At 42.3% G+C, this 14910-nt stretch overlaps 1 protein-coding gene across 1 annotated transcript in view; it reads left to right on the top strand.

Annotated features, from left to right (window-relative positions):
- Positions 1 to 14910, top strand: part of actr2b (actin related protein 2b) — a 67723-nt gene that overhangs the window by 36953 nt on the left and 15860 nt on the right. Inside the window, exons 5-8 of the mRNA XM_060925532.1 lie at positions 3324 to 3460; positions 6211 to 6360; positions 10880 to 11025; positions 11486 to 11618. Coding sequence (XP_060781515.1) covers positions 3324 to 3460; positions 6211 to 6360; positions 10880 to 11025; positions 11486 to 11618 — 566 coding nt within the window. The remainder of the gene's footprint in view (positions 1 to 3323; positions 3461 to 6210; positions 6361 to 10879; positions 11026 to 11485; positions 11619 to 14910) is intronic.

Below are 14910 nucleotides of genomic sequence, written 5' to 3'. Positions count from 1 at the left end.
CTGCTTTTACTTCTACCTTTTCTTCTGGAAAACCCTACTATATACAATTCTACTACAACGGCTGCGGCTACAAGCTCTCCCTACCTGTGCACGTTTATGTTTTTTGTGTGTATTTTTGCGTGTTGTTCGTCTGTACCGGACTTCAATATCCACTACAACCGTATGGACTTACTGGACATTGGTTTCCAGCAGAAAATGACGGTTTGTAGCGATTTCCATCGCATGCACAACATTCCGGACGAGATAGCGAGACCAGCGGGGTCTCCGTGGATTGTTATCGGAAGCAAAGCGAAGGAGGCGGTGCCGGGAGCGGAAGCAAAAGCGAGGCTGCAGAGCCGGCCTGTTGACTAAGCTCAGAAAACAGCCACTCAAGCCTCCACTGCTAAGCCTCTATCTCTCCAACGCCAGATCCATGGTAAACAAGACGGACGATTTGGAATTACAGTTGGAATTACCTTATTCTATTCTATAATTGGCTGGTCAGTGCTATACTAGATACTTAAGTGACTTACCCGTCCAATGAGGATTGTTATTTTCTTGTTTACAAGATGCCACATCTGAGTCGCTGACAAATCCTGAATTTCTGTAAAGATAACTGTCCAGAGATTTATAAGCATGCAGTGCTTCACCACTGAACAGCGAGGGAAAGTTAATGAGGTAATTATACACGTCTGGGTATTCCGCTGGCAGTTCAAAATCCACTGACACGGTCGTGAAAACTCCGTCCGGTAAGCCATAAGGGTCACTAATCTGTAGATCGTTTATTTTAGACATGTATCTAGTTATCTGTTCATTAGAAAAATGAGCCATGTAGTCCATCGGTTGAAATTGATCCATTCTGTACACGAGTGCAGCAGTATTCAGCTGTGCTTTTTACCGACAAGATGGCGGCTGTGTACTTTCCGGTCACGTGACTGCAAGATCTCTATAGGCTACTCTAAATTGCCCATAGGTGTGAATGGTTGAGAGGGGAAAACCTCTGTTTATAATCCAGTGGAAGGCAAAGGGAAAGCACTACTGTAATTCTTCCCTCGAAACTTTCGACCATGTCACTGCAGTGATGTATGCCAAATGGATAGTAGCCTATAGCATGTGTCAAGTCTGATAGCCCCAGACAAAGTAAAGTTCAGAGGCTATGTTGTTAATGTCAGCCTGCCCCACCAAAATCTATGGTCACAAACCACTGCTGGTGCACACCCCTTTATAATGGGACTTATGACTGTGCTCAGAATTTACCACATCCAAAAGTAATTATAATACACATGCTATCAATGAAGTTTTTGATTAACCCCATATGAAGATATTGTTTTTCATCCAACTGCTGAAGCAGTCCGCAAAGAGCTTACAAAGCACATACAGGATCACATTGTGGAAAGTCAGGCGAAGGGTACAGAGGAAAGTTGCAAAACATTAGCTGTACCATGGAACATTTGAAGGCCATCATCAGAAATTGGAGAAAGTAGGGCACCACAGTGACTTTATTAAGAACAGGACATGCCTCCAGAAGTGACGAAAGGACAAGAAGAAAACTTAACAGGGAGGCTGCTGCACTCTTGTATACTGTATATCTAGTCTGTTGGCTAGAGTGGCTAGACAGTAGCTCTTTCTCATGAGAAACCTACAGACCAGCGCCCCAAAACCATGTGGGGAAAATGTGTTGCCTCCTCAGTCCACAGTAGAACTTTGTCATAACTCTTAAAAAAAAAAAAAAATATATATATATATATATATATATATATATATATATATATTTATTTATTTAGTGTGTGTATATATATATATATATATATATATATATATATATATATATATATTTATTTATTTATTTAGTGTGTATATGTGTGTGTGTGTATATATATATATATATATATATATATATATATATATATATATATATATATATATATATATATATATATTAGTGTGTGTGTATATATATATATATATATATATGTGTGTATATATATATATGTATGTATGTGTGTATGTAGTGTGTGTGTGTGTATATATATGTATGTAGCGTGTGTATGTATGTATATATATATATATACACATACATACACACACGAGTGATTCCACGCTTATGGGTACTGAAATGGAGACATGAACTTATTCACCTAAAACCATTTCTTTTTTTACCATCAGGTCACAAAACATGTAATCTTTAATGAATGATATGTTAAAAGATAACTTTAATTTTCTGAGATGTAATAAAAACATATTTATATGCCAAAGTCAAGCCTATGAGTTCCAAAATGATGTCTGTTACATTACTTCTGTTACGATTGTCCATCTCGCGTCTGTTACAAATTAATTACAATCTAGCTATATACCGTGTTAATCTTATTGAAAGAATGTGTATGTTTATTCTACTACACATGTTTATTAATTATATTTGCTAAAACATCACCTTCCTATGTTTCAAAAAGTAATTCTACATTGTTAAAATTGAGAATATATATGTCCACAACACTTCTGTTACGTTCTGACTTTGGCATATAAATATGTTTTTATTACATCTCAGAAAATTAAAGTTATCTTTTAACATATCATTCATTAAAGATTACATGTTTTGTGACCTGATGGTAAAAAAAAGGAATGGTTTTGGGTGAATTTTTAAAAATGAGTTTATGTCCCCATTTCAGTACCCATAAGCGTGGAATCACTCATATACATTATGTATGTATATGCACAAAAACAAGATGGCTTATCTTCTACAGAACGTTATACCCACAGTGAAGCATGATGGTGGCAGCATATGATGGTGCTATGGGACTGCTCTTCTGATTCTAGTCAAGATGGACAATCATTGACGAGTCTATTTTATATCTATTATATTCTATATCTCTTTTGGCACAAAACCTGCAGGCATCAGACAGCTGAAGATTTGGAATGGCCCAGTCAGAGCACAGTTCTAAACCCCATCAAAAAACCTGGGGAATGATTTGAAGAGGGTTTTGTTCAGGAGACGCCCTTGCAAATTGATAGAGCTGGAGCATTTTTCAAGTAGAATGAAACGAAATGGCCAAATTAATATGTGCCAGGTTGGTACACTCTCACCCAAAAGAGTGAGTGCTGTATTTATTTATTTTTCCCTAAAATATTTGTATTTTTTCTTTGCTTTCATTTCTATTGGTTGCAATATCAATATTAAAGGTGGAAAAAGATCTGAAATGATTTTATCTTGTTTTTTTTTTTTTTACACATCTCAAAAATGAGCAATTTTAACAGGGGTATGTAGACTTGTGTCCACTGTAACTAAGAATTTGTTGAATATTCTTGTAACTTTCCCCTGAATTATGCTGTGTTACTCTGATACTCAGGTCTATTAACGGGAGTCGTGGTGGATTCAGGTGATGGTGTCACCCACATTTGCCCTGTATATGAAGGGTTCTCTCTTCCTCATTTAACTCGCAGGCTGGACATAGCAGGGAGAGACATCACTCGATATCTTATAAAGGTACTCACTTGTGCTTGTTGGACTTGACAGCAGTTAGGGGAAAAAAAATTTTTTTTTGGATGGCCTAGCAGTGTAGGAAATTAAGTTTAAGCAGACTGTCACAGGACAGACAAGTCTAAAATGTTGTCTGTCCATCCAAATTTCAGCCTGTCCAAAGGCCTGGAACAATGCAGCCAGGGGGCCCTGTAAGCTGAAGGGCTTTTGATGCCTGGAGACGGCTTCTTGGCTATTTCCAGGCACGTTTTTGTGATTTTCAAAGGCCTAATTACTCTGGCATTTTCTTGTAAATTATATTCAATTTGTAGAAGATTCAAGAAAAACATGCTTGAAGTTTTACCCAAGAAAACAGTAGCACGCACAGGTCAGTTCCATGTCTAGAAAAAAAGTACGGGGGGCAAGGATGTTCCAGTTGGTTACAACTTACTGGTACTCATATAGGTACTATAATAACACTCATGAAATATTGTCAACAATGAATATTTTTTTTATACTGTGTTTTATAAAAAGTCTGTAAGAAATTTAGTAATTAACAATACAACAGGGCGGCACGGTGGTGTAGTGGTTAGCGCTGTCGCCTCACAGCAAGAAGGTCCGGGTTCGAGCCCCGTGGCCGGCGAGGGCCTTTCTGTGCGAGTTTGCATGTTCTCCCCGTGTCCGCGTGGGTTTCCTCTGGGTGCTCCGGTTTCCCCCACAGTCCAAAGACATGCAGGTTAGGTTAACTGGTGACTCTGAATTGACCGTAGGTGTGAATGTGAGTGTGAATGGTTGTCTGTGTCTATGTGTCAGCCCTGTGATGACCTGGCGACTTGTCCAGGGTGTACCCCGCCTTTCGCCCGTAGTCAGCTGGGATAGGCTCCAGCTTGCCTGCGACCCTGTAGAACAGGATAAAGCGGCTACAGATAATGAGATGAGATGAACAATACAACTGTTCTTACATAACAGAGAGAGAATTTTGAGGACGAGATTCCAAGTAACTTTGTAACAAAATGACTCAGAATTAGACATGGGAATATCGTTTGGCATTCAGACTAAAATCTGCTGGACTGGAACGGAGAAGAAAATAAACTCTTAAAATATAAATCTACATCCTACAAAGCGTATGATTATGACTTATTTTTATTATGAATGGAAAAAAAATGCACATAATAACCATTGATTGGTAGTTTGGCACTGAACATAACACTGTACTACAAAGTTTCATGTAAACTGAACCCTAAACCAACTGACTGGATCCATCAGATACGGTCAACCCTAAAATACTAGTTCAACTGATCGTGCAGTAAAAACAGTGAATACTGAGTGTATTTTTTTCTCATCTTATCATCTCTAGCCGCTTTATCCTGTTCTACAGGGTCGCAGGCAAGCTGGAGCCTATCCCAGCTGACTACGGGCAAAAGGCGGGGTACACCCTGGACAAGTCGCCAGGTCATCACAGGGCGACATATATGGCCCTTTTCCACTACCCTTTTTCAGCTCACTTCAGCCCGACACGGCTCGCGTTTCGACTACCTCAGAGCAGCACGACTCAGCTCACTTCAGCCTTACTTAGTACCCAAAACTCGCACGGTTTTACTTAGCACCCAAAACTCACTCTCGACTCCATGTCCTCCATGTTTATTGTTTACTATCCGGGTCGTGAGACTACCGCTTAAAAGGTCACTGTTGTCACTGTTTGCGCCGCCTAACGACATCACGTGACGTCCACCCACTTTCGCTAACTCCACCCAATGTGTCCACCCACTTCCAGCCAGCACGGTTCAGCGCGGTTGTAGTCGAAATGCAACTCCAACAGCCCCACTCAGCTCGACTCAGCCCAACTCAGCACCGCACGGCTCAGCCCAACTCAGCCGCGTTGGTAGCGGAAAAGCGGCTATAGACACAGACAACCATTCACATTCACACCTACGGTCAATTTAGAGCCACCAGTTAACCTAACCTGCATGTCTTTGGACTGTGGGGGAAACCGGAGCACCCAGAGGAAACCCACGCGGACACGGGGAGAACATGCAAACTCCGCACAGAAAGGCCCTCGCCGGCCACGGGGCTCGAACCCGGACCTTCTTGCTGTGAGGCGACAGCGCTAACCACTACACCACCGTGCCGCCTGAGTGCATTTTTTTATTATTATTATTATTATTATTATTATTGTCTTATTTAGTGTGCCACTCCGGGAGAGGGAGGTGCCTGTAAATTTTGACGGGGCCATGACCTTTAACAGCAGAGTTCTGAATTTTTAAATCTCTGCACACACGAGTGGCTGAAGCCAGGGCTCGTGCTAAAGTTTTCCACGAGCCGCTCTTGCTCCTGATGTCGGATCGGGACGAGCCTGGGCTCGTTCAAAAGGTCTGTGAGAGAGGGAGGTGCCTGTAAAGTTTGGCTGGGCTAGGACCATCAATGGCCGAGTTAGGAATTTTTAAATTTGAGCCCGCGGGGTCTCCCGTTTCACAGGCTGTTATGACATGATGAATTCGCCTAGTGTAACATTTGGAAGAAAATTAGAAGTAGATTAGACCCATATCTTAACAATTTTTCATGAGCCGTCCGGTTTGATGCTTTTGAAATACAGACGGACAAATGCGAAAATTACTGATAAATGTCCGCCGGTCCGGCCTCATTGCCCACACTGGCCTAGTAATACAGAATGCCTTAGACTGTGTTATTAAAGTGGTCTTCGGAGCTCGGTGCAGGAGTATTTGCTGGTTGAAAGCTGACAGTTACTATAACATTGTGCTCGTATTATTTTTCTCCAGTTGCTGCTGCTGCGCGGATATGCTTTCAACCACTCGGCAGATTTTGAGACTGTGCGCATGATGAAGGAGAAACTCTGTTATGTAGGATACAATATCGAGCAGGAGCAGAAGCTTGCTTTGGAGACTACTGTACTGGTGGAATCCTACACGGTCAGTCTAAAGCACACACGCACCATTACTGATATATAAATTTATGTATAAGTTTTAATATGTAATATGAGAATTATTTAACGTTTCTGACTACTTCTTGTAATCCCCATTTAATTTGTGTGATCACTCACTCATCTGTGGTGTGTAAATTAGCTGGGTGAGAGACATTATACCCCAGCATGGTTGAATTCTCGAATTGGAAAGATCAGATGATGTGCATTATTATTTTGTTTAACCGCACCGCTCAGACAGTAGTTCTAGCTAGAACATGAACGATAGGTTTATATTAATGAGCTTGTACTAATACATTAGTGTTTCCATAGTAACAGCTCGTACACAGGGACTTGTATGGCAGAAGCTCAGCATAAGTGAAGAATAAGCAGATTTAAAAAACAAACAAAAAAAAAAACTACTCTCATTTTTTTGTGCCCCCATACTATGATTTTGGTTTGGTTGTCTATGCATCTGTGCAAGATTCTCATTAACTTGAAATCTCACCTAACGAGTCGTTGAGTATGTGTAGGATTTATATGGAACTTTTTTTTTGGGTAACTGGCAGATGAACTTATGCTGTGTTCACACTTATACCGGTACGAAAGTGGTATAACTGTATCGATACAAAGTATACCGGTACAGTTTAGTGCATCTGTCCACACTAGCGAGAAATGTTTGCGGTTTTCTTTCACGGAAGTTGAAATGCGCGTGCGCGAAATGTTTCCGTGGTTACCGAGTAACTTCCTTCCGAGAATATATGGTGGATGAAACAACGTGTGTGTGCTTTTTGTTGTCAATGTACAGTCTGTATTTCTGGTGGTCATTTATTCAGTCGACTCGTATAAAACGCGCGAGGCAGTTGAGAAAGAAACAAAGAAAACGAATCTCCCTTTCTCCCCCCTCACTTTCTCCCTTTTCCTTTCTCTTCCCCTCCCTTTCTCTTCCTTTTCCCCTCTTCCTCCTTTCTTCCTCCCTCTTTCCCCCTCCCTCCTCCTCTTCCTTTCTCCCCCCTTTCTTTGCTCCATGTAGCTCCACGGTCGTTTTGAGCCATTTTGACGTTTTATTTACAGCTGGAAAGCACGTGCGTATTGTATTGTATGAATAACCCGGAAGACGTAGGAATGGTTCATTGCGCATGCGCATTATATTTGTATCGATACAGAACCGCTTCATCTGTCCACACTACAGCGAAGCGCTACAGTACCGATACTGTACCGGTACGAAACCCATACATTTGTGGGTTTCGTACCGATACAGTTATACCGCTACAGTACCGGTATAGTTGCTAGTATGGACAGGTGTTGCGGTACGAAAGTAGTTTTGTATCGGTACAAAATCCCTAGTGTGGACAGGGTATTATTGATTAAAACGGATTCAAAAGGCACAACAAGGTCAGATGTCTGAAATGTGTGGTTTTTTTTTTTTTTTTTTTTTTGCTTTGTTTCTTCAGTAGCTTCCTTCCTGTTTGTCATACAGAGATGTTACTGTACTGACACATTCATGTTCAGGAACTCAAGGCCCATTTTCTCAAGGCTACCTATGGTTTTTCCCATGAGTCTGTCTGCATGTCTGCCTGAGATTTCCATTAGCGTAATATCTCAAAACCAGGTGGATGAATGTTTGTTTGTAGGATTAATTTGGAATCCTCATTGTAACCAGCAGATGAACTGATTAGATTAGGCATAGTATGAGCCCGTCTGCAACTAGTTGCAGGTACAGTAAAGAGAAACTGCCAGCGAGTGCCCGAGAGGAAATCACGTTCATCTGCTCTCATGTGCTGCAGTTCCAGTTTATCATCCATCTATTTGTGTGGGAGGGCAAGGGCAACATGCACAATAAGCACATTTAATGTTATTTCTACAAGATATAATTGGGCATGTAATACCCATGTGGTTGTTATAAACAGTGCACAGTATTAAAAATAGCTTTTTTCCACTAAATGTCTGCTTCTCTTTGCAGATTAGACAATCCTTTTATTTTTCTATATTTCTTGTTTCTGTACAAAACGGTGACAGTCACGTGACGGACAGCTCTCGAGGTTTTTTTTTTTTTCCACGATAAAGCAGGATTTGGGGATTGGAGGCACTTTGGCAGGGATCTCTCCATGTGAAAGATCATGTGTGACATGTGCGCCTCATCTGTGCGCACACCTGCATTCACCATGCAACTTCTGGCAAGCAGTTAAAGTTGCGTCGTGTGAAAGGGTTAATGATTCTGCAACTGAGTGTTATGCAGTGTGCGGCACAGACTTGACTCTGCTAGTTACAAGATAACAAGCATCAGGTTAGAGATGAGTTTCTGTGAAGGAAAGGAGGAGCTGGCTACCCTCTAGTTTGTTCTGTTGTCATGCCTGTTTAAGTGTGGGAGTAGAATTTTTCTGCTGAAGCTCTGTTTCCCCCCCCCTAACATTTTCCTAAAGAGAGTACTGATGGGGGAGTGAAGCAAATAAAATGGTGAGTGGTGAAACAAAGAGGTCAGTGTGGCATTAGAGCTGCCTAACTAGCATGTAACATCATTTCCTGCGTGGCTACAGTCCTTCCCCAGCTGGGCCGCTGGGTGTTTCCACATCTGGACACCCCTCAATGGACTCTTTATATGCCCACGCAACCCTCCACCATCTTCTCATCACTGCTGGACTCTGTGATCCCACTCAGACCTGTGGCTTAGATCCAGCTGACCAGTCAAGAGGGACTGTTTGATTGTGAAGTCATTTTAAAGTGACATTCTATCCATATAGTAATATACAGTCAGATGGATGAAATTTCAGGGACTTTATTGCTGAAGCTCTGATGGCTAGGAAGTATGGAACCAAACTGAAGTCTACAACCCAATTCCAAAAAAGTTGGGACAAAGTACAAATTGTAAATAAAAACGGAATGCAATAATTTACAAATCTCAAAAACTGGTATTGTATTCACAATAGAACATAGACAACATATCAAATGTCGAAAGTGAGACATTTTGAAATTTCATGCCAAATATTGGCTCATTTGAAATTTCATGACAGCAGCACATCTCAAAAAAGTTGGGACAGGGGCAATAAGAGGCTGGAAAAGTTAAAGGTACAAAAAAGGAACAGCTGGAGGACCAAATTGCAACTCATTAGGTCAATTGGCAATAGGTCATTAACATGACTGGGTATAAAAAGAGCATCTTGGAGTGGCAGCGGCTCTCAGAAGTAAAGATGGGAAGAGGATCACCAATCCCCCTAATTCTGCGCCGACAAATAGTGGAGCGATATCAGAAAGGAGTTCAACAGTGTAAAATTGGAAAGAGTTTGAACATATCATCATCTACAGTGCATAATATCATCAAAAGATTCAGAGAATCTGGAAGAATCTCTGTGCGTAAGGGTCAAGGCCGGAAAACCATACTGGGTGCCCGTGATCTTTGGGCCCTTAGACGCCACTGCATCACATACAGGCATGCTTCTGTATTGGAAATCACAAAATGGGCTCAGGAATATTTCCAGAGAACATTATCTGTGAACACAATTCACTGTGCCATCCGCCGTTGCCAGCTAAAACTCTATAGTTCAAAGAAGAAGCCGTATCTAAACACGATCTAGAAGCGCAGACGTCTTCTCTGGGCCAAGGCTCATTTAAAATGGACTGTGGCAAAGTGAAAAACTGTTCTGTGGTCAGACGAATCAGAATTTAAAGTTCTTTATGGAAATCAGGGACGCCGTGTCATTCGGACTAAAGAGGAGAAGGACGACCCGAGTTATCAGCGCTCAGTTCAGAAGCCTGCATCTCTGATGGTATGGGGTTGCATTAGTGCGTGTGGCATGGGCAGCTTACACATCTGGAAAGACACCATCAATGCTGAAAGGTATATCCAGGTTCTAGAGCAACATATGCTCCCATCCAGACGACGTCTCTTTCAGGGAAGACCTTGTATTTTCCAACATGACAATGCCAAACCACGGACTGCATCAATTACAGCATCATGGCTGCGTAGAAGAAGTGTCCGGGTACTGAACTGGCCAGCCTGCAGTCCAGATCTTTCACCCATAGAAAACATTTGGCGCATCATAAAACGGAAGATACGACAAAACAGACCTAAGACAGTTGAGCAACTAGAATCCTACATTAGACAAGAATGGGTTAACATTCCTATCCCGAAACTTGAGCAACTCGTCTCCTCAGTCCCCAGACATTTACAGACTGTTGTAAAGAGAAAAGGGGATGTCTCACAGTGGGAAACATGGCCTTGTCCCAACTTTTTTGAGATGTGTTGTTGCCATGAAATTTAAAAATCACCTAATTTTTCTCTTTAAATGATACATTTTCTCAGTTTAAACATCCTCTATGTTCTATTCTGAATAAAATATGGAATTTTGAAACTTCCACATCATTGAATTCGGTTTTTATTTACAATTTGTACTTTGTCCCAACTTTTTTGGAATCGGGGTTTAAGATGCAGTTTAAGATGGAAATTTTTACCCTGATTATTTTAAAATTGTCTGGTTGACTTGTCCCATCATAAATAACATTTAATTTCAGATTTTTTTTTTTTTCTGTAGCTCCCTGATGGCAGAGTGATAAAGGTCGGAGGGGAGAGGTTTGAGGCCCCTGAGGCTCTTTTCCAGCCTCATCTGATTAACGTGGAGGGAGTGGGAGTTGCTGAGCTGCTCTTCAACACCATTCAGGCAGCAGATATCGACACCAGGTAAAGTCGGTGTATTTCAGAGGTGCCCAAGCCTGGGGTAGTCAAAGTCCAGCATGGTGTTATGTGTTCGAACACTCATTAAAACTTGGGAATGAAGTGATGAGTTGGAGTAAGGAAATCCTCAGACTGCTGGACTCTGGCCCTTCTGGTGTTCTTAATCCAGGTTTATTGCTTCAGAGATGTTTACACTAATTTATATACAGCAAGTTAGTTTTATCGCTCCACTTCACTACTGAATGTGTTAAACTATTCTATGTAACGCGTCTCGCACACAGAGCCTGACGTGACCAAGTATTGTCAGAGCAACAGCGATAGACAATTAATCAACACCACCTGATCAGTCAGATTTGAGAATTCAACAGCACTGTTATGAAACATTACAAGCCACACCTTTATCTCTCCCTTTAATTTTTTTTCTTTGATATAAACATGTGACCGTGCCTTTCCTTCCCTCCTTTAGGGCCGAGTTCTATAAACACATTGTTCTCTCAGGCGGTTCTACCATGTATCCAGGCCTGCCATCTCGACTGGAGAGGGAACTCAAGCAGCTCTATCTCGAGCGCGTGCTTAAAGGGGATGTGGACAAGCTCTCTGTGAGTACGCCCCATCTATAATCACACAATCTAACACACAACTACATCAGGAACATTCTTATGATGTGCTATTGGTGTTGAGTATTTTCTTAAGCCTAGGTTACAACCGGACGTACGATTTTTTTGGCCGTGCGATTTTTGGCATTTCCAAAATCGCTGCGTTTTTTTTTGTTCGTGGAGAAAGACGCACATTGGCCGTAAGTTTGTCTTGCAACCTGAAAAAAAACGTAAGCGCCTGTAGAGTTTGTTTGACATGACAAAGAACCTCTGCGGCCGGTCTACGGCTCGAAAATCAGCACGTCACACGTGTGCCCTCCGTGCGTTTCTTGCGTTTTTTGCACGTAGACCGGCCGTAGGAGCACGTACGGCCGGTTGTGACTGAGGCTTAAAAGCACATTCTGCTTGATGTCCAGTAGCATCATAGCCTGGGCCCGCCCATCCTAAGCGTGACACAACACGAGGGCCTGTTGCGAGCTTAGTCTGGCCAGGCAAGCTATCTACAGCTCTTCCAAGCTCCCGAAAAATCAGGAACCAATCAACTTTGAGCATCTCCAACGGCCCTGGGTAGAGGCGTGTTCAAGGCACTGACGTAGGAGAACTGCGACCGGAAGCCATAGATTGTTTACAGAATCTATGCCGGAAGCGCTTCATTCACGCTTCCGCATCTATTACGCATAGACGCTGTATTGAAAGCATTCAACGGGAAGTTCTCATTGAAAACGGAGCAAAGAGCAGCCCTGGAGGTATTTATTGAAAGGAAGGACGTTTTCGCCTTGCTCCCGACCGGCTTCGGTAAGAGTTTAATCTACCAGTTAGCCCCGTCGCGTCACATACGTCAGAGGAAAGAGTGATGTGATTGGTTTAAGCTTCGTCACAGCCTTTTCTGGCTTCGACCAGTAGCAAACTGAGGCATTTCAGGGAGGCGGGTCAACCACGGGCTCTGGGAAACGGTTGGGCTTAATATTTTGGCCAGACCAATAGCTCAGAGAGCTTTGAAGTCGCGTTAGCCAGACTAGTAGCATCACACCTCCATTTTCTTATTTTTATGCAGTGGAGCTATTGAAGTACTGCTTTTGACCAGCAGGTGGAACTATGTGATCTCTGTGTGTGTGTGAGGGAGGGAGGGAGAGAGAGAGAGAGAGAGAGAGAGAGCTGGCCAGCAGTACAGCACTAAGGCCTGGGGGGGGGGACACACAGCCTGGGCTCTGACTTGAATTGTTGCTCTCTGAATTTAGAATTTGTTTGGAAAAGCATTTTAAAGAAACCCTGCGCTGCTTGCTTGAATCAGCTGAATATGGTTGGTCAGCAGACCTGCCGGTTATGTACAAGCTCGTTCACTCTAAAAGCTTCTGTCTTGATTAACTGTCTTTAAATTGCCATAGAATAGGAAACTAAATTAAAAAGGAACTCTTTGCCGTACAGGTTTTCAAGTTTTCGTAGCTGCAAATACTAATTCTCAAGACGTGGATCAGGTGTGTGGGAGGAAAGAAAACCTCCAGGATTAGAGTTGAGAACTCCTGGGGTCCGTTCCAGAAAGTAGGCTTCGTGAGCTAGTCTGATAACATGATCCAAGGTGGAAGTAATGCACAAATTTTAGATCCGTTACTCTGAAACTAATCTGGAAAATGTCAAGTTTTTTATAGCGCTTTTAATAATAGACATTGTCGCAAAGCCGCTTTACAGAAAATTAAAGACTTTAAACAGGAGCTAATTTTATCTCTAATTTATCCCCAATGAGCAAGCCTGTGGCAAGAAAAACTCCCTCAGGCAACATGAGGAGAGAACCTCGAGAGGAACCAGACTCAAAATGGAACTCCTCCTCATCTGGGTGATAACGGACAGCGTGATTTATAAATAACTCGCTTCTATAACAGTGTCCTATAGAGTCACAAAGTACAACTGTGTAACCAGGAAATTCATTATAGTTTGAACATGAAATCTGTTTTGTTGAAGTTATAAACTGTTCACTGATGGAAACTTGAGTGCAAAACTGTTTGACAACTGCAGTCCTAAAGTTAGCAAGTCAGCTGTAGCCCTCAGACATAAAAGCATTACTGTAAGTGTCCACAGCGTCCTCCAAGTGCGACTTTCGACTGTCCTTATGGGGCCGTCCTCCGCAGGAGCGACGTGATGAGACTCCAGCCAGATGTAGGGCATCGGAATGGATCAGGCAGGTCCGAGGAGCAAAAGAGGTCAGGATCGACATATAACTCAGAGGGACAGATTGGGGGGAGGAGAGAACAGGTTGTTGGGTATGCCCAGTGTCACCGAATGAGTAAGAGCAGTGTACGTTTTGCGCTCGTTCAGCTAAATTAATCCTGACTTTGTCTGTAATATTTAAAGAATCTCAGATTAATCAATGCCATGCTATTTTCTTAAACATCTTACAAATGTAGAGGTTTGACTGACTGTAGCTATTTATATCCCCTATGGTAGTTATCAAATACTAAACCTCAATAAAGTAACACATTGTGTGCTTGCATACACTTGCTTACGTGTCTAGGTGTGTATGGTGTAGCTTTTATAGATTAGAGGGCTCAAATATATGGAGAGGATTTCATGCCACCTTGAAATGCAAACACGACTTTGGGATGAAGGGAAAAACAATCAGCATGATGTATTGTTTTACAGTGAGCAGCACGCAGAAACCATGACACGTGGAAATGCAATGCATAAGTCACTTTTGGTTTTCATTGTGAGATATGAAGAGAATGCGACCCAGTGACACGGAAAATCATTTCATTGTTTTGTGTCTCGTTCATGACTCGTGAAATCGTGCCACCAGGAAATGGGAAATTGCTGTCCAATCACAGCTCTCTAGCAAACGGGGGTGTGGTTCAGGAAAAACGGCCTGAGCTAGTCGCTCAAGATCTAATCGTGTGGTTGAAAAAAAAACGGCCTGAGCTAGTGGCTCAAGATCTAATCGTGTGGTTGAAAAAAACGGCCTGAGCTAGTCGCTCAAGATCTAATCGTGTGGTTGAAAAAAACGGCCTGAGCTAGTCGCTCAAGATCTAATCGTGTGGTTGAAAAAAACGGCCTGAGCTAGTCGCTCAAGATCTAATCGTGTGGTTGAAAAAAACGGCCTGAGCTAGTCGCTCAAGATCTAATCGTGTGGTTGAAAAAAACGGCCTGAGCTAGTCGCTCAAGATCTAATCGTGTGGTTGAGGAAAAACGGCCTGAGCTAGTCGCTCAAGATCTAATCGTGTGGTTGAGGAAAAACGGCCTGAGCTAGTCGCTCAAGATCTAATCATGTGGTTGAAAAAAAACGGCCTGAGCTAGTCGCTCAAGATCT

The sequence above is a fragment of the Neoarius graeffei genome, chromosome 7 (genome assembly GCF_027579695.1).
Source record: "Neoarius graeffei isolate fNeoGra1 chromosome 7, fNeoGra1.pri, whole genome shotgun sequence".
NCBI lineage: Eukaryota > Metazoa > Chordata > Actinopteri > Siluriformes > Ariidae > Neoarius > Neoarius graeffei.
The sequence above is the reverse complement of the archived record's forward strand: the minus strand, read 5'-3'. Positions and strand labels throughout refer to the sequence as shown.